At 49.7% G+C, this 20,917-nt stretch overlaps 1 protein-coding gene and 1 long non-coding RNA gene across 5 annotated transcripts; one reads left to right on the forward strand and one right to left on the reverse strand.

Annotated features, from left to right (window-relative positions):
* Nucleotides 1-1,023: 1,023 nt before the first annotated feature.
* On the reverse strand, nucleotides 1,024-1,702 carry LOC139825699 (uncharacterized). Its single transcript, XR_011735925.1, has 2 exons — nucleotides 1,530-1,702; nucleotides 1,024-1,361 (listed from the first exon to the last, which is right to left on the reverse strand). It is a non-coding gene; the product is annotated as an uncharacterized lncRNA (long non-coding RNA).
* Nucleotides 1,703-1,767: 65 nt separating this feature from the next.
* On the forward strand, nucleotides 1,768-19,909 carry PIAS4 (protein inhibitor of activated STAT 4). Of its 4 annotated transcripts, none has more exons than XM_065858305.2 (11): nucleotides 1,768-1,883; nucleotides 5,055-5,490; nucleotides 10,945-11,029; nucleotides 12,043-12,084; nucleotides 12,422-12,512; nucleotides 12,865-12,993; nucleotides 13,077-13,182; nucleotides 15,793-15,866; nucleotides 16,022-16,182; nucleotides 18,963-19,093; nucleotides 19,608-19,909. In XM_065858305.2, the coding sequence occupies exons 1-11, from the start codon at nucleotides 1,857-1,859 to the stop codon at nucleotides 19,811-19,813; spliced, it is 1,488 nt and encodes a 495-aa protein (XP_065714377.1). In that variant the 5' UTR covers nucleotides 1,768-1,856; the 3' UTR covers nucleotides 19,814-19,909. The 4 variants fall into 4 exon arrangements, with proteins under 4 accessions (XP_065714377.1, XP_065714378.1, XP_071655676.1 ...); XM_065858306.2 differs by having other exon boundaries at nucleotides 1,869-1,887; XM_071799575.1 differs by lacking the exon at nucleotides 1,768-1,883 and adding an exon at nucleotides 1,986-2,004.
* Nucleotides 19,910-20,917: the final 1,008 nt, after the last annotated feature.

Below are 20,917 nucleotides of genomic sequence, written 5' to 3' on the forward strand. Positions count from 1 at the left end.
AGGCGCCTCATCACCGGGGAACGGGGCCTCACCCCGCAGCCTCGGGCTGCAGCACCGGGGTTGTATCCAGGGCTGAGAGGCTCTGGCTGGGACCCTGGCGGCCACTGAGGTCCCTTTGGAGACACCAGCAGCCCCGCTCCTCCTTGGGCGGGTGTGTGATTCCTTGTGCTCTGGGAGAACAGAGTCCAAGATAACCCAGCTGATGGGTGCAGAATGACGGTGCAGTGCCAGGGAAGGCCCCACACCCCATTTTGCGGGATTCCTGCCAACCCAGCACTGGAACGAAGAGCCAAACTCCCTTTGGTTTGTCCCAGTGAGCTGGGAAGCTGAAGCTCTACATGATGAAGAGCATTCCCTGAGTTAGAAACACGTTAAAGGGAGGTTACATGTGCAGGCGAGGGACTCCAGGCATGGGGACCGTAACTCTCCATCCCCACAACATAAATATTTTGTTGCTTTTTCCTTCTTTCCACCACCATGGGAGGCTCCATCGCCCTCAGCTGCAGTGAAGAAAACTCACACAAATCCAAGGCACTCTGTCCCCACGTCACTTCTCCCTGTAGCCATGGCTGCTGCCAAATTCCCAACCCATCCCCAGCCCGTCTGTCCCCTGCACCGGCCACAGGCAGGGACCAGCAGGACAGCAGTGGAGCTACACCCGGGACGGATCTGGCTCCTGCGTTCTCAGTGTGACAGGATGAGTTATCAGCTGCTGGGGTTTCCATAGCAATCGCTTGAATTTTTAGCACCGATATGGCTTTTGCCAGACTGGAAGGGAACACTGGTGAGCCTGATTAACATATTGGCTTGCCTAGAAAACTGGCTAATTGTCTTTTTGGTTAATTAGCTTGTGGGGTTGACGAAAAGGAGGGGAAAGTGCCAGAAAACCTCTCCTAGTGCAGCATTTCACCCCAGCTACTGGGGTTACCAGCTGGTAACTCGGCCTGGAGCTGGAGGGGAGGTTGCTCTTAGAGGCTGAGCAACCAGACCCTGGGGAAACACTGTCAGGCTTAGGAGAAATAATTTCTCCCCACATAAAAGGTGTTTTAATCATTGGAGAGAACATCTCCTCCCCAAGCGCCCATGGGGGGCACAATCGCTGACCTGTGCAGGGGACGCCATGGCCATGGAGCAGGTTGGGTTTGTGTGCCATGGTGGGGAGCCCGTCGGAGGGGCTGGCACAGCGGGAAGTTGTCATGGTCCCTGGAGCTGATGTGCAGGGGTGAGCAGAGGATGTCAGAGGGTCTGGCAGCTCCAAGGTTCGAGATCCAGCAGGAAAATCCGAGATTTGCAAGCTCAGGTTTGAGAGGAGGCTGCCACAGGGTGGGCAGGATGGTTAGGCTGGTGTCCTTTGGGTTTCCCTGATGAAGACACAGATCCAAAAGCTGCTTTTTGGGGGTTCTTCCCAGAGCGTTTTCTCTCCAGAAAGCACACAGCAGCCACCTGCTCTCCAAAAGCCTCTCGCAGTGAAACGAAGGCAGCGGAGCCGCCAGTCCTGGCCCAGGCACAGCGCGGCCTGTGGTATCTACCTGCCGCCATTTTGGAGGGCACCACACATCACCCCGAGGGGCCGCGCTTCCACCTGCCCGCTCGCTCTCCACCTCTCGCTTGCCGCGGGGGCCGCCTCCAGCCCTGCGGCCACCGGTTGGCGGGGCGCTGTCCCTTTAAGACACCCGGGAAGGCGGCTCCGGGAGGGGCGGGGCGGGGCGGCCGCGCGTGCGCAGAGAGGCCGCGTCCCGCGGGGAGAAGAGCGCGCGCGCGGATTGGGCGGCGCGCGCCTGTGAGGGCTCCTCCCCCGCCGCGGGTGTCACGTGACCCGGCGGCGGCTCCCGGCGCGGTGGACGCTGGAGGCCAAGATGGCGGCGGAGCTGGTGGAGGCGAAAGTGAGTGAGTGAGCGGAGCCCCCGCCCCGCTGGCGGGGCCTGGGCCGGGCTGGGAAGGGCCAGGCGGCTGCCGGCGAGGGGACCGCGAGCGAGCGGCGCAGCCTTGGCACCGGGCCCGGCGGTGAGAGCCGGGGGGCGGCGCCCCGGGACCGCCCCCCCCACCCCCACTTTTACCTCAGGGGCTGCCCCGCCCCGCTCCCCGGGCCTGCCCGCAGCCCCCGCCGGACCCCGGCTCTGGCCCGGCCCGGCGACCCAGGAGCGGGCGGCTCCCTGGGGCTGCCGGGCCGGGCCCTGGCCTTTCCGGCAGTTAATTCCCAGTGATTAATTAGCGCAGGTGGTTTCTCCCCACCGCCCGGCGGATTTCCCTCCCCTGCTCCCCGGGCCTGTCCCCTCTTCCCCGCGGAGCCCCGGGCCGGTCGTGCCCGCTGTCCGGCCGCCCCTCCGCGGCCTGTCCCGGGCTGCCCGAGGCCGGTGCGGGGGCGCGGAGCGGAGCTGTCCAGCCGGGCGGGGACCCGGAGCCACCGCGGCGGCGGCGGGACGAGCGGTGCCCGGCGCTGGGGCAGAGCCCTCTGTGCTGGGCCCGGCTGTGCGGGGCTGATGTGAAATGTCCGAACAGCAGCTGTGCCTGAGGGCACGTTGTGCTTCTGAGGTGTCTCATGGGCCTCCTCGCTCTGTGATCCCTGCTCTGCTGCAGCTTTGTTCTTGTCCCTCTTGTGTCCCCGTTCACCGGCCCTGGGAGCTGGGACTGTCCCGCTATCTGTGTGTGCCAGCGCAGAAGCTTCGACCCACAGCATCACAGGGAAGCTGAGGGCACTTACAGAGCAACACCTGTGGATGGAAAGTGTTTAGCACCTGTGGGATCGTCTCCTCGGGGAGGTTGTGGCTGAGTGGTTGCAAAAATAAGATTTGGAAGAGTCTTGGTTTAGAAGGCACAGCCCTCTCCCTGCTCTTGGGCCCCTGTTGGTGTTGTGAGCCGAGCCCAGGACCCCTCTGGAGAAGGAGAGATGCTTCCAAGGTGTGGTGGTTACCCCTATAGTGGGTGTTTGATGGGCTCTGCGCTGCTCACACCAGGCTCCTCGGGGGAGGAGTGGACTTTAGTGTTAACAGTCTTGGTAGTTAATCTGGTTTCTCTGCTGCTCTTGCTATCGTGCAGGCCCAAGCCTCAGTGACAGGTTTTCTTTGTCTGAAACTTGTTCTTCTGTTACTGCTCAAATCTGGTCGTCCTTCTGGATCTGACACCCTTCTCCGTGTAAACTGCAGAAGGCTGTCAGCTCAAACTCTGCTTTACGCACCAACAGTCCCGACGGCCGGTGGTGCGGGAGCAGTGAGGACAGGAGCACCTGTCTGCTGCTCCTGTGGCTTCCCTGCTACTGCAGTCTTCAAGTATTTATCTGCCTTGATGTATTTATCCTTTAAAGTATGCTCTTTGTCTTCAAAGTTCTTCAGAAAGGACAATACGCTCTACGTTTTGGGGAAAACTGAGATGCAGAGACTAGATTTCTCCAGTATCGTACAGGTGGTATCTAGTGAAGCAGCTGCATGAATCCAGATCTCTTGAATCCTGACTTTCTGGCAATTAAGGATCTTCTCTCTCCTCTTTCAAGTTGTCTTTTTTTCTTCTCATCAAAGGTATTTCGGGACACATCATGACTGCCAAAAATTTTAACTGCAGCCAGTGACGTTTGTGTAACATCTTTTGGGCTTCCAGCTTAAATGACAGATTTCATAAAAAAGGAGAAAACAAAATGACATTTTCTCTATAGTCTTAAATCCCATACATGCAAAAGCGGCTGTTAAATGTTCCTGGAATCAGGAGTAGCTTTCTCAATTTAAAATACATAGATCTTAGCTGTTTTCTTTCAGGAAATTACAAGATGACTATTAACTTCAACAGAAATCTGACTTTTATGCTTCGTTATTTAATCCCCAAACAAGAGTGGAATATAGGTTGGGGAGAAGAGACCTGCTGGGTCTCTGCTTCTGGTTTGTTTTTACTGTAAGACAGCTGAGGTTTCTTCTTGGGTTCCTGTGTTTTCCCCAAACCAAGAAGGCTATCGAGTGATTACGTGTAGGTACCTGTCAAGTATGTTTTCAGGGCAGCTTCAATTTTCGAAGCTGTGTACTTGATAAGTTCGTCTCGTGCATTCTTAATGCTGCTTTGTTGTGAGAGAGCTGAAACATCAGTCTCGCCAGGCTCTAGCAGTAGTTTTAACAGAGATAATTTCTAGTCTTAGTCTAATGGGAAGTTGCTGTATAGTGTAGTATGGTCTTTGAATCACTTACAGGCAAGAGAGTAAACTTTTGAAGATGGAGATAGTTGTTGGTTTTGTTGGGTTTGGTTTGGGGTTTGTCTCTGGCTTGGTTTTTCTAGTTGTTGAAACACCGAATCGGATGGTACCAGAGCAACAGCCAAGGCAGCTCCTGGCTGCGGCCATGGGGAGCACTTGGCAGAGCACCCAAAGAGAGTTCAGACACATCGTTCTCATGGGAACATGCTGCTCTTTTCAATAGCTTTTTAATATATTTCCATAGTCTAAAATACGCAATATTTTTTGTTTAGTTATCCTGTATGCATAAGGAGGATTCTGGAGAGTTTTTTGCCTGTACAGGTACATTGAAATACAGTATGAAAGGACTGCTGTCCCCAGTTCACTTAAATATCTTCCACCTTCCGTTTTACATTTGTTTTCTTCTTTTGCCTTATGCTTCGTTCTAGATGAAGCTTTTAATGTAGCTCTCTCACCCGAAGGTGCCTGGGAAGTCTGGATGCTTTGAGCCTCCATGCTAAAGGAGCTGATATTCCATGTATTTTGTGGGACCTGCTGCTTGAGACGTTTTCCTTTGTGGTCCCTCTTTCTTCCGTCCACCTGTTTCGAGGATGCTGAGCATTTATCACTAATTATTTTTGAGTAATTCGATGACTGTCAGAGTGTTTCTTGGATTTTGCTGACATATCAATTGATGATCTCCTCTGCATTTGCTTTGCTCAAGCAAATACCTAAGAAATGGGATGCTGATCAGGTGAATAACAGCTGATTTGAACAGAAGATCTGATGTCTTTCTTATAAGGGATTTTTTTAGTATTTTGGATTCTAGTTATAGAGTATAGCGCAAACTGACGCTTTGCCTTTTTATAACCATAAGAACGTTTTTAATTTTTTTATCCCCTAGAACATGGTGATGAGTTTCCGAGTCTCAGATCTTCAGATGTTGCTGGGCTTTGTTGGCAGGAGTAAAAGCGGACTTAAACACGAACTAGTCACCAGAGCATTGCAATTGGTCCAATTTGACTGCAGCCCCGAAGTTTTCAAGAAAATTAAGGAGCTCTATGAGACTCGCTATGCCAAGAAGAGCTCTGAAGTGGTGCAGCCCCAGCCGCAGCAGCATCGCTCTCCCGACACACTCTCCATACATTCGTCGTACGACCGCGGGAGCACCGTTGCTCGGACTTCTATCTCCACGACTAATATTGACTATCCTGTGCTCTATGGGAAATACCTTAATGGACTGGGAAGGTTGCCACCCAAAGTTGTGAAGCCTGAAGTTCGGCTGGTGAAACTTCCCTTCTATACGACCCTGGATGAACTGTTGAAGCCAACAGAACTAGGTGAGTTTTTAATATGCCGGAGTGTGCGCAATGGGCTCGGCTGGGAGAGAAGAGTGGAACAGGTTTAAGTGTCAAGAAGGTGTCAGTGTTTTCAAGGATCTGTAAAGTCATGTGATGGAGGTGAGACTGAGTCATGTGGTGATGGATGCCCTCCTCTCCCTCCTCACTTCCCTCATGTTTAGCCTTTAAAGAATCACAGAATCATTTTGGTTGGAAAAGCCCCTCAAGATCATCAAGTCCAATCATAAACCACCCCGGCACTGCCCCATGTCCTGAGAACCTCATGTCCGTCTGTCCAACCCTCCAGGGGTGGTGACTCCAGCACTGCCCTGGGCAGCCTGTTCCAATGCCCCACAGCCCTTTGGGGAAGAAATTGCTCCCCAGATACAACGTCAACCTCCCCTGGCGCAACTTGAGGCCGTTTCCTCCGCTCCTGGCGCTTGTTCCTGGGGAGCAGAGCCCGACCCTCCCCCCCGGCTCCAAGCTCCTTTCAGGCAGTTCAGAGATCAGAAGGTCTCCCCTCAGCTCCTGTTCTCCAGCTGAACCCCCCAAGTCCCTCAGCCGCTCCCATCACACTTGTGCTCCAGGCCCTCACCAGCTCTGTTCCCTTCTCTCAACTTGCTCCAGCACCTCAAGGGCTTTTGTGGCGCAAGAGGCCCAAAACTTCCCCCAGGATTTGAGGTTTGGCCTCCCCAGTGCCCAGCACAGGGACGGTCGCTGCCCGGGGCCTGCTGGCCACACTAGAAGAGTATTTGTCTCTTTGTTATTTTATTCCCTTGCCGTGGAACAGGAGTGTGGTCACTTTGAGATGTAATTTGAAAGCCCATTGTGTTTGGCTGTAGCTTTCATATCCTTCCTTGGAAATCCTGCTGTGTTGCACATTGCGGTCTTTTGCTGTGAATCATAATCTGTCTTCCATCTCTGTAACTTGGCAGTGTATTGATGGAAATCTTTGTGTGTTGGTGTCGCACCTGTGCTAAGCAAGTATCCTGGCATATTCTATGCCAATGCTATTTTTCAGTGCTTAAAATACCTGACCTAAAGCCTTCTATGCATGAAAGAGAGTGGTGGACGCATCAGACAGTATTTCTGACTTATTTTGTGCTTGTCACAGTGATTTGTGCATGATGCTGTGTATTTGGAGGGGCGACTAGGAAAGCCAGAGGTGCTTTTTCTCACCCTGGGTCTAGGAGACTGATCTTTATCATTATTTTAATTCTGAGAAACAGAAGTGTATTGTTACAGATGTTAAATATAATCTTGTAGTGAAGACAGTGTATACAGAGGAGGAGTATGCGTCTTGTGAAGTCCGTGTGGTAATATCAGGCTTCACTGCTAAATGAACCTACGACTTGGGAAGCTGGTCTGTCTGCTGAATAAAATATTCGATCTGGATTGGAGGAAAAGGAAAAAGGGATGAAGATACTGTGCATCTTCATTTGGAGGCATTAAATATGATAACGCTCTGACCGTTTAAACAGTCAAGGGGTAACTGCCAGTGTAAAGTTAGAATATTCTAAGTGCTCTTTGGGGAATGGGTTAGTTTAGTGTTCACTGTGGGGTGGCATTTCTCAGTCGGGAAGACAAATACCGTCTTTGGAAGGAAAAATTCAAGAGGTGGAGACATCCAGAGAGAGGAGAAAGCCTGGATATGCTTACTGTGATTAACAGATTCTGTTAAAGGTTGCCATTAAATCTCCTACTTCAGATCAGAACCAAGGTCTCATTAAATTTAGTATCTCACCTCTGTTACTGACACCTCCCTCGGGTCAGCTTGTTCCTCACAACGTATTTACCTGGCTTTTCGTTTTGATGAGAGTTTTCTCCCTAATGGGGGGATTGGTGACGAGGAGCTGGGCTTGAACAGATGTTTGGTCCTCGTTGTCCCAGGCAGCTCTTGAGAACCTAATGACATCTTCTAGACACTGGTTTAATTTTCCCAGTGTGGTGACCTACAACTATAATTCCTTCTGCCTACGCTGATGTGAATAAAGCAGCGTTTGTTTCCCTGTAAAACTGGGGTTATTTCAACACTGTGGTGCTATCAGCTGCTCCCCATTGCTACCTGGAACAGCCAGGTGCTGGAATAACTTTGACCTTCGAAGTTCCACTTGTGTGGGGCTCTACTTAGCGTGGAAGGAGGAGAAAACAAAGCACTCTGTGGAAAATGCAGTGTTATCCTAAGCGGAAGCTGCACCAATTCGTGTTTTGTTGCCCAGATTTCACATTCTGTGTTTGGACCAAGCAGAAGCTCCTTGTCAACCTCAGAAACTCGTAACGTGGAAGGACCTGAAAAAGACTGAAGATCTCAGATCCATTTAGAAACACCTAGCTGCTCCTGTAGTTCCCCATTTCCTGAGGCTACAAAAGAGGTATTTTAAGCATATAACCATGGTGGGAGCAGGGGAAGCTTAATTTGTATGTTCCGGACTTCAATTTGAAGTGTCTTTATTGGTGAAAAGGCTCTCTCATCTATTTGAGACTATTGCTTTGAGATCGAAGGTGAGGTGGGCGATGCCTAATTTAGTCTGTAGGCAAGCGGATTCCCTGAAGAACGATCGAATTACTGTTATAGTTGTAGGCAAAGGTGGCTTCAGCTAAAAGCGGATAGATTAGATCCATTGCAAACCAGCTAATATCTCGTATTTGGTGACTGCACGCGCAGTTTCAGCCAGCTGAAGTATTGAGTTTAGCATCTGAGTTATCTACATGAAAACAGCTTTTGCCTCCGCTTTCTGATTAGGTCTAAGGATGTCAACGTGAAAGAATTCTTCCAATTTACGAAAATCTCCACAATTCTCTTGGGTAGACAAGGCTTAAAATGAAGATTGATCAGATACCTTCTTAGAGGGAATGAATACTAATTTCTTCCCTACATTGTGTTTTAAGGAGCTAACAAGTGGAGTATTGGTGTGAGCTCTGTGCTATCTGAGCACCTCGATGGTAAGCATGCTTATCCTCTGGCACCTTTTGGGGGATGAGCAGTGTGACTGTAGTTACTGACAGTAATTCTGTGCCGTAAGGAATTTGAAATGCTATATTTTTGTTCCGAATGTTGGCCGTGACAGCCCGTTCTCACTGCAGATACTGAGGCTTCTGCTCTTCTGGAGATGTGCCCAAGGAGATCTTGCGGTGCAGCCATGGGGCAGAGGTCCTGATGCTCTCCATGTAAACAGCATTGGTTTGGGTTTGTCCATTTTGCTCATTCCTGCCTTGCATCAGGTTCCTCTTCTGCCGTGTGGAAGTAGCAAAGCTGCTCCAGCCCGCTCCTCTCTAAGCCAGAGTTCCATCAGGGCCACCGATTTTGTGGCAAAGGCAACTGCGTTCCCCTGGCTGCAGAGCAAGCGCCGGCGCCTTGGGCGACCTCCAAGGAATCCCTGCAAAAGCACGCGCTCAAACTGTTGCTATATCCACCTAAACAAACTGCAGTCCGCAGTGAAGTGAGTGTTTCTGCTGCTTAGGAAAATGAAAGATGCTGTGCGGCCTCCCTAGGCCTCCCACGTGAACACAAACACCCTTTGGTCTAGTCAGAGCGGGGAAAAAACCCCCACCAAAACTGTATATTGAATAATGCCCTGTGATGGCTGTTCTGGAGGTGTGGGGATGGGAATTGAGGACTCACAACGAACTTCTCAGCCCCACAGAAACCTCCTGGCAGCAGCTCAGCTCAGCTCAGCTCTGCCTTTGAGGTCTCCATGGTGGGGACAATATAATTTCTCTTTCCTGAGGGCATATAAAACCTTTAGTGAGTTTGACCAATAAGTATAATAGTGAGGAATGTTATCTTTAAATCCCTTTGGTGCAGGGAAACCTGCAGACCCTGAAGTCAGTGCAATCCTTATTTTGTGTGGTGCGCTTGAGGCTGCCAGCTCGAGAACCGCAGAGAAGCTTGGCTTCTCAGGACGAGAATCCATCACAATTACCTTGAGCTAAAGTCTGGAATACGCTTTGCCAAGTCCTTTTGGGGTTTGGAAGTTTTCTGTCTTGACTCATTCTGTGAGATTGCTGATGGAGCTCAATCTTAACATATTGATTTTCCTGCTGTCGTCAGCTGTTAACATGAATTGATCCCGGCAGCTGTTGGACAGGTTGGGGAACTGAGTTGTGCACTGAGGGATCTGTCCTGGGGAATGGGTGAAACTCAGTTATCTTCTAATATTTAGCTTTTTGTTGCTGGTGGCATCCTGTGCCGGTGCTGGTCGGTGCTGCGGGCAGGCGCTTTGAATGTGAAAGAAGGGTGAGCTGATAAGAATGCAAAATAAAACGTGAAGAACTGATCGGTTTTCCTAATCAGGTTTGCTTTGTCCTTGTGTAGCTCAGCAATCAGAACAGCGTGTCTATAGACAGTTATTTAAGCAACAGTATTAAAATCATTTTGTTGTTGTCGTTCTTATCATCACCACTTTCTAAAAATAAGCCCTTGTGAAATGCTTTTCAGTGGTTGTTGTGGTCAAGAGACATTTAGATGGAAGGTGGAATTCAGTTTCAAGATACTGTTAAAAAAGTGTATTTCTGAAAGCATTTCTTGCACTTCTAAAGCTGAATTACCAAAGGGAAGTACCTGCAGTCAGTGAATCAGGTTGTCCCTGTGTCTTCCAGGGTCTGAGAACCACTCTGGGTTTACTTTTCCTTCATCTCGGCTTGTTTTATCCCTTCCAGTTCTGTGTTTATCCCACAGCTGTCACCTCCTGGTGGAGGCCTCGACTGCAGTTGGGAACGTGCACTGACCATAACACTTAGTGTGTGTTTGAATTTAACAAAATGTACTAAGCAGAAGTTGTAACATCAGTTTTCCCCGCCTCGAACTTCATTTTAACCACCATTTGATCTTAAAACTGTGAATGGCTAAAAGGCCAGTGAATGCTGGGTTCTCATTGAGGTGTTCCCGAAAGCAGACTGCTCCAACACCGGCCTGTAAACGCACCCTCATGTGTCCTGAAGTCACGTTTTGTCTCTTACAGCTCTTTTTGTGCTGCTTTTCCATTATCTAAGCTGAACTTTGTTGTTTTTTTCCTCCTTTCTTTTCCAGAATCAGTCTGATCAGTCTGGTGGTTTCGTGCTCTCATGTCATGCACGGATCTCTTACACTTCTTTGAGTTCTATTCTCCACACTGCTGCCACTTACGGTTTGCTCTCTATGAACGTGTGGTTGTTGGCTCATTGATTATTTGAGGGGAGGAAGAAGAAGGAAAAAGATTTAAAAAGAAGACAGGTTCAAATCCGCTGTGTACCACCAGTGTGCAAACCGGGCCAGCGATAAGTGAGCAAAGCTCTAATCAAGGGTAGCTTAACCAAAATATGTGATGATTTGAGTCCTTGCGCAGCTGTATGGGAGAAAATAAGACTTGGAAATAAACAGTTCAGAACACACAAAAATCACTTTGTGCCTTGCAATGTGAGGAGCAGTAGATATTGTTGGTTTGATGCACAGTCTGTTTCTTTTCCCCTCTTCAGTTCCACAGAATAATGAGAAGCTTCAGGAAAGTCCGTGCATTTTCGCATTAACACCAAGACAAGTGGAGTTGATCAGGAATTCCAGGTACTTCTCGTTATGTCTTAACAGCTCAAGAAAGTGTCACTGTTTAATTCTCTGTGGAACCTCTTGTCCCCTGCAAGGAAACGCAGTTTGCGGACACGAGCAGATAGGCTACTTCTCATGTAAAGTAAATAGCGTTGGGGGAGGTGGGAGGTACGATTTTACCCATCAAAGTTTCACTTCTGCTCCTCTAATCTTCCTTTTGAATAGCAGAATTACGCAAGAAAAACAGCATGAAAGTGTTACGACCTAAATTCTGTTGAGCTTGTGTTGTGAATATTTGCGGCTTTTTTTTCTTTGCGTCAAAAGTTCAAGAGCTATACATGCAACGCTGTTTGCATCTGAAAGAAAGCTTCCTGCTTGTAAAGATACTATAGTAACTGCATAAGAAAACATCCTGCACCAATAGGATTTACCCTGACCTCTGTCCTGGTGCCACTTTTGACTCAGCCAATGAAAGGCCCAAGAGATGTAGTGCAAAGCACAATGATGCACAAGAGGTCCTCAAACCAACCTGTAAAACCCCCAAATATTTCCCTTTCTGGTAAAATCACACTGTTATCATAGACTCAGAGACCGGTGATGTTTCCTGAATATCCAGTGCTTGATTTCTGTTGTGATGCCAGTAGGTCAAGAGGAGCAGTGCAGGGGAACCTTTTGAAGACTTAACAGAAAGGAAATGATACACTACAGAAGTCTTTAAGGGTGATAAATAAAAAGCTACCACGTGTCATAGCTGTTTCTTGACACTCTTTTCTTCATATATGCAGATTTGTGAGAAAAATTCCACTGTCAGTAACATAACTTAAATATTTCACAGCAGGAGTTTAAAGACTCCTAATAAAATACCCTGGTTCTGGATATCTTGCTTTCTTGGTACTGGTTGAAATCCCACTCTGAATAGCAAATATAACAGTTGATTTTTATCATTTTGGGGGGTGGTTTGTGTGCTTTTGGTTTTGTTTTTTTCTTTACATAATTAATCTGAAGTTTCTATTTCTTGTTTTATTTACTAGGGAGTTGCAACCCGGTGTGAAGTCGGTTCAGGTCGTGCTAAGGTAGGTCTGGGTGTGCGGTGGATCTGCCATCAGGTGCAGCGCAGGAGGGAATGCATTACCAAAAGATATTAACTTTCAGTGTGGTTTTTGTAGCTACAGCAGTAACTTACAGCAAATTGTTTGTTCACATGCCTAACACAAGCATCTTAAACTCTGCTTTCTAACCTCTTCCTACGTGTACTGCTTGTACAAGTGCTGAGGTAGAGAACGGCAGCGTGTCCGATTTGGCTGCCCAGGTATCACAAATGCATCTGAGCTGGTGCAATTGGTGTTGCCGGGCGGACGAGGGAGCAAGGGATGGTGTGGGGATGCTGAGGGACATGTCGTTTCTTTCCAGAATCTGTTACACGGACGCTAGTTCTCCCCAGGAGGATCAGTACCCTCCGAACATCGCCGTGAAAGTGAACCACAGTTACTGCTCGGTGCCGGTAAGTCCGCTCAGCCGGGAGCCGCGACATTGCAGCTTTGGAAGGACTTGTGTAATTTCGATGGAAATTGTTTTCCTGATGAATGCAGACAAAAAAAAAAACAGTATAGAAGTGCACTGCTTAGTTTAAAGCTAATTTTCAAGTGGATTAGCTATGTTGTTAATAAGCTGTTCTTGCAAAAAGTCTTGATCTTTCTTACTTTGTACTGGGTCTGACTGTTCACCTCCCTTCTATCCCCCTCCTTGAAAACCATGGGTGAGTAGAATTTAGTGAAGCTGTTGAATAGATGTACCCACATCGAAGCATCCGAAGTAAGAAAATATAGATGTATATTTAATCTCTCTGCCTTTAGGGCTACTACCCGTCAAACAAACCTGGAGTGGAACCGAAAAGGCCCTGTCGTCCCATCAACCTCACCCACCTCATGTACTTGTCTGCAGCGACCAATCGCATCACCGTCACCTGGGGGAATTACGGGAAGGTACGTGCCGAAGGAAACCGCACGGAGCTGCGCCAACGGGCGCAAAAGAGCAGCTTTGCTCATCCTTTCCCTTCTCTCACTAGAGCTACTCCGTGGGGCTGTACTTGGTGCGGCAGATGACCTCGGCAGAGCTGCTGCAGCGGTTGAAAACCATCGGGATCAAACATCCAGAGCTCTGCAAAGCACTGGGTGAGTCTGTCTGCTCGTGAGGTGGCTCGGGGTGGTCGGCTGGGCACCAGGATGCTGGAGTCATGCTTGGCAAACGCTGTTACATTTTATACCGTTTCTTTCCTCCAGTTGTATGAAAACACCTTTTATTTGAACAGGCTTGCTAAGCTGTGTGTCAGTCGTGCGCGATTGCCCCAGATCTGTGTGCGAGCGCGGCGCTTCTGCAGCGCGTGTTTCTCGTGGCTCTGCAGAAGGTCTGAATCACTTTGGTTGGATTTAGGATTTGTCTCCAGGTCTGTTGTGCCGAGTGCCGCTGTGGGCCGCTCTCATTCTGACGCAAACGGCTTTGTGCCTTCACCCGAGTAATTATGAGCTGACGAGCATTACCGCAGCACCTCGGCCTTGACCTATTGCCAAAGGAGATTTCTGGAGCAAGGGATCCTGGTGAAAATGTCCTGCTGCCCCAAACCCCCTGTGAATCCTCGGGGCTGGCAGTGGGGTTTCACCACCAGCACTTTCATATGCGTTGAGAGCTTCAGAGAAGAGATGATCCCAAGAGATGCTTATCCTAGACTGCTCAGGTAAATCATCATGGTATGAGGCAAATGCAGAACGTTGAAAATGAGGGGAAATTACCTTTCCATGGTGGAATCTGACTTACAGCTCACGAGAGCCTGGAGGATTTCCAGTTATTTAATGTTACTGGAGAGAGTATTCTTACTATTCTGCATGGGAGAACTAACACCATGGATCTTGAAGGTCTTTAAAACATACTGTTCAGCTCATGGACAACTCCATGAGCAGAGGCTGGTTTTGAGTTGTCCTAAACTGCAGCAGATTCTCTTTATTCCTCTCTGATGCTTCTTGAGAGCAGGCTCAGCAGTACCTGCTGTTCCATTGAAGCGAGCACTTGCAGGATGGCTTCTCAGGCTGGGAGCAGCAGGCAGAGGTTTCCAAAGTGATTTTCTTGTCTCCTCCACTCGGTAACAAGCACCTGCCTCCAGTTCTACTGAGTCAGATAACCAACAGCTTTGATTGTAAAACCAATAAGTTGCGTTTGGCGACCTCAAGTTTAACCGAATAGGAACGTCGTCTTATTTTGCTTCCTTTGGCCTGTTCCTGCTTGGAAGTTGTTTGGACATCTGAAACCATAAAGCTTGTAAACTTTGCATTGATAGCTCTGGTGTGTTCTGCAAATGCTTCCATGTCCCTCAGTACTCGCTAAAGCCGCCCTTTGCCTTCGGCTGCATCTGGGGGCTGACTCAGCTTCCTTTGCATATGCTTCTGTTGACTTCACTATAGGAACATTGTCTGAAAACAGAGATGCTTGCATACATGGCCGTGGATCAAAAAGTGGTCTTAAAGCAGCTTGATTCTAATCAAGAGGTCCTAGAAAATGCCCATTTCTCTGTCCCGTGAATCGTAGTAATTGATGCGCAGAGAACGCCCTGACAAAGAACTTCGCAAAAAGTTCAGCTTGGATGAAAAGTCTCCTAAAGTGAAGAAAACACCACCAAATCTTGTAATCTCGTGGGAATTTGAGATCAGAGAAGTCACTCTCTGATTAGAGCTGTGTGTTTTAGAACTGCGTGTAGCCTCATTGTCTGGAGACATCTTGTTATGATCTGTAAAGGTCAAAAGAAATGGTTGATTTGCTCCAAAGAGAAATGGCGATGGAAGCGTCAAAGGCCTTTTCAGACAGCGTTGTTAGCAGCAGCTGCTCTTCAGGAGTCGGGGAGGAGTTTAAACATCATTTTCTATGTTGATTCCACACTTTGATGCGGGACCTGCTGCTCTTTCTGATTTACCTCCAGCTCCTCTGGGTTTTCCTTTCAGGAAAGGGGTGGGATTCTCTACCTCCTTTCCTGACATCCTCATTCCTCGCAAGCACACACTGGCTGGCCGCTGGTACCCGGTTCTGCTGACTGCTATGCTCTGTCTGCCCCGGGACCTCTGGCTCCGCTTGCGGTTCCTGTGAAACACTAAACTAAAGGATTACAGTGCTAAGAGTAGGCTTGTTGGATGGGGAAGTGATGGGATATGGGTTTTGTTTTGTCAATTTGACTGTATCCCATCTTTGCGAACTTCTGGGGAGGGATTTATCCCAATTCCAAGGGGCAGGCAGTTAACCCTCTCTTGTTGCCACTGATCTCAGAAGGGAATAAAATCCATCATGCTTATGTTAATGTCCAAATAAGCCTAAACTGACATCGTTCCAGAAGTTTTGCTGTGCTCTAGAGCTCTGTCCGTCCACTCTTACCCTCCCTGTGGGTGTCTTAGTCCCCTCTGAAGAGGGACAAAGTTAATTCCCAGTTGGCTGCTTTGGTATAACAACATGACAGAGCTGGTCGGCAGCGTGATTTCATCTACGTACTCCTGGAGATGATGAACTACCTCATCACACACAACGTTTTTGGCCGGCTGAGCAGCGTCTCTCCTGAGCTCTGCAGGTTGCACAAGCCTGGGCTGATTCGGCACCTTCTGTCCCCTGTGTCCCCTGTCCGTGAGGTTTCATCTGCAGGGAAAACGGCTCGGACGCAGCCAGGGGATGTCAGTGAGCTGCTCGACCTGTGCTACATGTTGTTTCCAGTTTGCAGCTGTTAAATTTTGTGCCCTCTGCTCTTCCTGCAGTAAAAGAGAAGCTGCGCTTGGATCCAGACAGTGAAATCGCCACTACGGGTGTTCGTGTCTCTCTTATCTGTCCGGTAAGTCTTTGCAATGTGTTTTAGTTTGTTTTTGTCAGGAAACCCTGCTCTGCTGCCAGCCCAGCTTTGCAAACTAAAGCACGTTTTTGCTTAGAACCGCCTGGCGATCTCTTGGGTGGGTTTTATCGCTGATCTTCTGCTCTTTGATTCAACAGCTAGTGAAGATGCGTCTGTCTGTCCCGTGCCGGGCGGAGACCTGTGCACATCTGCAATGCTTTGATGCAGTCTTCTACCTACAGATGAACGAGAAAAAGCCCACGTGGATGTGTCCTGTGTGTGACAAACCAGCACCCTACGACCAGCTCATAATTGATGGGTGAGTGCACGCACTTCTCTGTCCTCAACCCCTTTCTTTTCTCCTCTGGGTGCAGCGTCTTGTCTGTTGCTCTGACTGAAGTTCACCTGGAAACAAAGTTGGAAGCTTATTCTGCTGCCGTGGGATATTCCGACTGTCTCTGCCATTCTTAATTTCCATATTACTTTAAATCATGTTGAGAATCAAGCATTTACCACCTCACTCTTTTCATCAAGCCGATGAACCCGCACAACTAACCGTCTTGGCTGACAGATATCGTGCTGCATGGAATAAACCGCTTCATAAGCACCCGATAAGATGATTTTTTGCTAGGAAGCATCCTCCTGTTTTCTTGTCAGTGTGAGATGCTCTTCGGCTCACAAACGATTCTTGGCACGCTCTAAATTTGATTGGGGGATCTTTTCTGCCAGCTGTTAAACAGAACGTCCTGCCCTCGAGACAGGGGTACAAATGCAGTATTTGGAAAGATATTTTTGTACAGTCTGTGACTGTTCCAGTACAATTTCTGTGGCCATTATGAATATTGTAGCATCAGGGATGGAAAGCATGCCTCAATAGCAATGATTTCAATGTTTTGTGTGCATATAGGAGGGAAAAAAGCAGAAGTTTCAGATGCACTGGAGGGACAGAATTAAAATGCTTTGGATATATTGACCAGGCTGGAGGTTTCATGGGTCCATCCAGGCTCCCTGGGCACAGGAGGGAATTAAAGCAAAGTAAATTCCAAATAGCATTCGGAAAAGGGTGAGGCAAGAAATGTGTCTTTGAGCCCTTTCAAGGGTTCTCTGGCTGTGAACTGGGGAAAGGTTCCTCTAGACTTGGCGCTCAACTTGTCATCCTGGTTTTCGGTCCGTGTGGGAACGGTGTTTCCCACATCCCTGGACTGGAGTTGGTTTGCTCTGCCTTCTTAGCACAGAGAAGACTCTACAAACCAGATCTCCCTCTCCCCGCGGCAGAGCTGGCAGAACGAGCCGTGCTGGCGGCAGGGACCACCCGAGGCGAGGCAGAACGCTGGCGCTGGTACCCGCCAGCTCCAGAAATACAGACTCCAGAGGCTGTGTCTAGAGAAGAGCACAAGAAATCACCCGTCCTTTTTTTCCACGAGCAAAAGAAGGAACAAGGAGTGAATTAATGGGACCAGTCATGTCCACCCAACCCCCAGATGAAGCTTTGTCGCCTCAAAACGCAAGGGAATGTGTTTTATGGGACTGCTGACATCCGCGGTGGTGCTGGCCAAGCCAAGAGCAGCCCTGGGGACCGGTGGAGCGAGTTGCATGCTGCTTGGCTTCTGGAAAACCATCGCCACCCTCGTGGGTCCTATAATTGGCCTCTAACGCAGGTTCCCTCAAAAGTCGGGGGGGTTTAGAGAGAAGTTGTTGGGGTGCATCCAGCTCCCTTGGCTCGCAAGGCAGAGGAGTGAGCACAAGCGCCTCGGTACTGTGTTTCCAGGGCTGCGCTGATGATATTCAGGTCGTTCTGCATTTGTAGGTACCAATCTGATCCAGGAGCTGTGGCTTTTTAGTCTGAAGCAGCCTCAGCGTAGACAACCTGTTTGCTTTGTCCTCTGGCCAAGGCCGACAGGAAAATCCAGTTCCTTTGCGATCTCTAACGAGGCTGCGGAGACTGAAGGGGAAGGTACGGGGGCTTAAATTGTGAAACCTCCACAGGTCAGCAATGCATGAGGAGGAGGAGGAGGTTGTCACTGCTGAAGGCTCAGCAGATATCTCTGTCCCTGCTCTGCAGGGTGGGTGTTTGTGCTGGTTCTGGTGGTCAGCATCATTTTCAGACCTCCCTGGCAGTGAGCGAAAGGGAACCTGGCTGTCCCCTGTGTGGTGTTCATCAAAAAAGGGGCGTAGGCTCCTGAGCAGGGGAGTGGTTGGTGGAGTCCAACGTCTCCCGGGCCTTGTCAGCTCTTTGTGGAGTCGCAGCTTTGGTGGTTGCTCTGCTGGATGTCCGGACCGGCTGTGGAAACGTGGAAACTCAAGCTGGGAGGAAGCAGAACCTTCCTCCCGCTGCTGTGCCACCAATGGCTTTCTTGAGCATGTACGATTTTTACTGTTGGTTTTCCTTTGTACTGAAGGGAAGCGCTCAAGTCCCCAAGTGAATTAGGACTCGCAGAACAGCAGTTCCAGTCGTGTGTCCAAATAAACACCCCAGGCAAACGTTGGGACCAACCAGAACAAAACAAGTGCCCCATTTCTGAGCCAGAGTAAGGGCCTCGTTCTGCTTGACCTCTCTGCCATGAGAGATGCTGACATTGAGGCATTGACACTATTTTCGTGGTTTATTTTCTGTTGAGGGATGATGCTTATATTGTTTGGTGGCTGCTGTGGAGGCTTTGGGAAATAAAAATAGGAAGGAAGTGAAGTGCTGCGTGTTGGATGGCGCCTTTCCCAGTGTCATCGCGTGTTTTGTCCTTTGCTCACACCTCAGTGCAGCTGCACCTGCACCAGCCCTGACACAGCTCGAGATGGGGCATCAGCGATACTGGGGAAACTGGGTGAAGGGGCAAGGCTGTCTTCTAATTGCACATAATTAAAATGTTAGTACATGGTTTAGGTATGTCATCAAAAGGACTGGGATGGTTTGCTCTCTCAGAACCTCTACTTGTTTGATGGGAAATAAAACAAGCCCTGGAGAGCTCGGCAGAGCTCTGCTAACACCACATTGCTTTTACATTTAGGGCTGTTTAAGGTGAAGATCCGGGTTGATGGCCCGTCACTAAATGCGCTCTGCTGATCACCTCGAGCCTAACTGATGGCATCTTTTCCCCTGTCCAGGCTCCTGTCAAAGATCCTAACAGAATGTGAAGATGCTGATGAAATCGAGTACTTGGTGGATGGCTCCTGGTGTCCCATCAGAGCTGAGAAAGAGCGGAGCTGCAGCCCTCAGTGTCCAATATTAGTTCTAGGTGAGTATCTCTGGGGCAAAGACTTGAAATTGCTGTAGGAAACACAAATTAATTGGAGCACAAGTGTAATGGGAGTGGCTGAGGGAGCTGGGGGGTTCAGCTGGAGAACAGGAGCTGAGGGGAGACCTTCTGATCTCTGAACTGCCTGAAAGGAGCTTGGAGCCAGGGGGGGTCGGGCTCTGCTCCCCAGGAACAAGCGCCAGGAGCAGAGGAAACGGCCTCAAGTTGCGCCAGGGGAGGTTGAGGTTGGATGTGGGGATCAATTTCTTCCCCAAAGGGCTGTGGGGCATTGGAACAGGCTGCCCAGGGCAGTGCTGGAGTCACCATCCCTGGAGGGTTGGACAGACGGACATGAGGTTCTCAGGATATGGGGTGGGTGGGTTATGGTTGGACGGGATGATCTTGGGGGCCTTTTCCAACCCAAATGATTCTATGCCTCTATTCTAAGTACCACACAGCCCCGAGAGACCGAAGGTGCCCTCACTGCTCCCCTCTTTCCATCCTCCTCTCTCAGGTTCTTCAGATGTGAACGGGCTCCTGCCCACTCCCAACGGGAACGGCGAGAACGGCAAGGCCGCCGCTGACGTTGTGGATCTAACACTGGACAGCTCATCATCGGAGGAAGAGGAGGAGGAAGACGAGGAAGATGACGACGATGATGAGGGACCCCAACCAAAACGACGCTGCTCTTACGAGAAAGGTTTAGTTTCTGCCTGCTGACTGTGGAAGCAGCTCCGAAAGCTCAGAACGGACAGACTTGAATACTCTGGTGCTTATTAAACTGGAGGAGGGGGAGAACGACCTCTCCCACCTCATCTCCCTGATCTCCTTTGACTTTCCTGTTCTAGATTAATCATTAAAATGAGAGTTAAAAAAAAAAAAAAAGAAAAAAAAAAGGAAAAAAAAAAAAAAACAAAACAAAAAAATCCACAAAAACAAACCATTGAGCTGCTTCTTGGTTGGAAAATGACCCCACACACAAAGCCTGACCCTGGACTGGAGGCTGAAGGATGGAAAGTGTCTTAAGCGCGGCCGGCGGGACCCGCAGCTCGCTGGGACGGTCGGACCCGCCGGGGTTTCAGCTCCGCACCGCAGGACGTCCGGCTCCCCTGCATCTCCAAAGCTGCGTGCATTTTTATTGTCTTGTTAAATAACCATTCCTTAATTAATCTAAAGGTTTTACTGGACGCGGGAGTCCGGGGTGGGGAGGGAGGGCGAGCGGGGAGAGGGGGCGGGCGGGCGAGGGGGGTTTGTATAACCCAGCGAGCATAGAGGGGGGGTTTGTAGGGGTGGGATAGGGGGCACGGGGGGGAGAGCCGTACGATTGGAATCGCACTGTTCTAGCTAGGAGCTCCAGCAGCTCTGCACCTCATGTAAAGAGACACGTTTCGAATCTTTGAACCTAACCCCAAGGTAACGTAGAAATTGTGCGTAGTGACTCGTTTTAGTTGAGCAGAAGCCATGGGGGGGGGGGGAAGGGGGGAGGGAGGGGCTCGAACCACAAATCTGTTGTATTTTTGAAGTGCAATAACTTGGTGTTTTTGAAGACTTAAAAGGGCTGCGCGTTCCCTTTTGGTTGCGGTTTGTTTCTGGAGGCGGTGGCGGTGACCTGCAGGACGGCTGGACCCTGGCGCTGTGCGGGGGCCGCTGGGGCCTCCGCTTAACGCCGGGTGGGGGGAATCTCAGTTTTTTTTAGCCAACTACCTCGGTAAAACTCCAATTCAGGTTCGTTTCGGTGGCAGCGGCGCGGCCCCGCTGGCAGGGCGAGGACAGAGCCGGGACCCCCCCGCCACGCGCTCTCGGCCTCGGGACTTTCCGCTTCTC

Source organism: Patagioenas fasciata, chromosome 27 (assembly GCF_037038585.1).
Source record: "Patagioenas fasciata isolate bPatFas1 chromosome 27, bPatFas1.hap1, whole genome shotgun sequence".
In the NCBI taxonomy this organism is placed as follows: domain Eukaryota; kingdom Metazoa; phylum Chordata; class Aves; order Columbiformes; family Columbidae; genus Patagioenas; species Patagioenas fasciata.

Excerpts from the sequence above, each read along its gene's own strand:
- PIAS4 (XM_071799574.1), top strand. The coding sequence starts at position 4,845 with ATGATCTCCTCTGCATTTGCTTTGCTCAAGCAAATACCTAAGAAATGG. Across the intron at positions 5,491-10,944 it reads GTTGAAGCCAACAGAACTAG|TTCCACAGAATAATGAGAAG; the intron begins GTGAGTTTTTAA and ends TCCCCTCTTCAG. Across the intron at positions 15,867-16,021 it reads GTGTCTCTCTTATCTGTCCG|CTAGTGAAGATGCGTCTGTC; the intron begins GTAAGTCTTTGC and ends TTGATTCAACAG.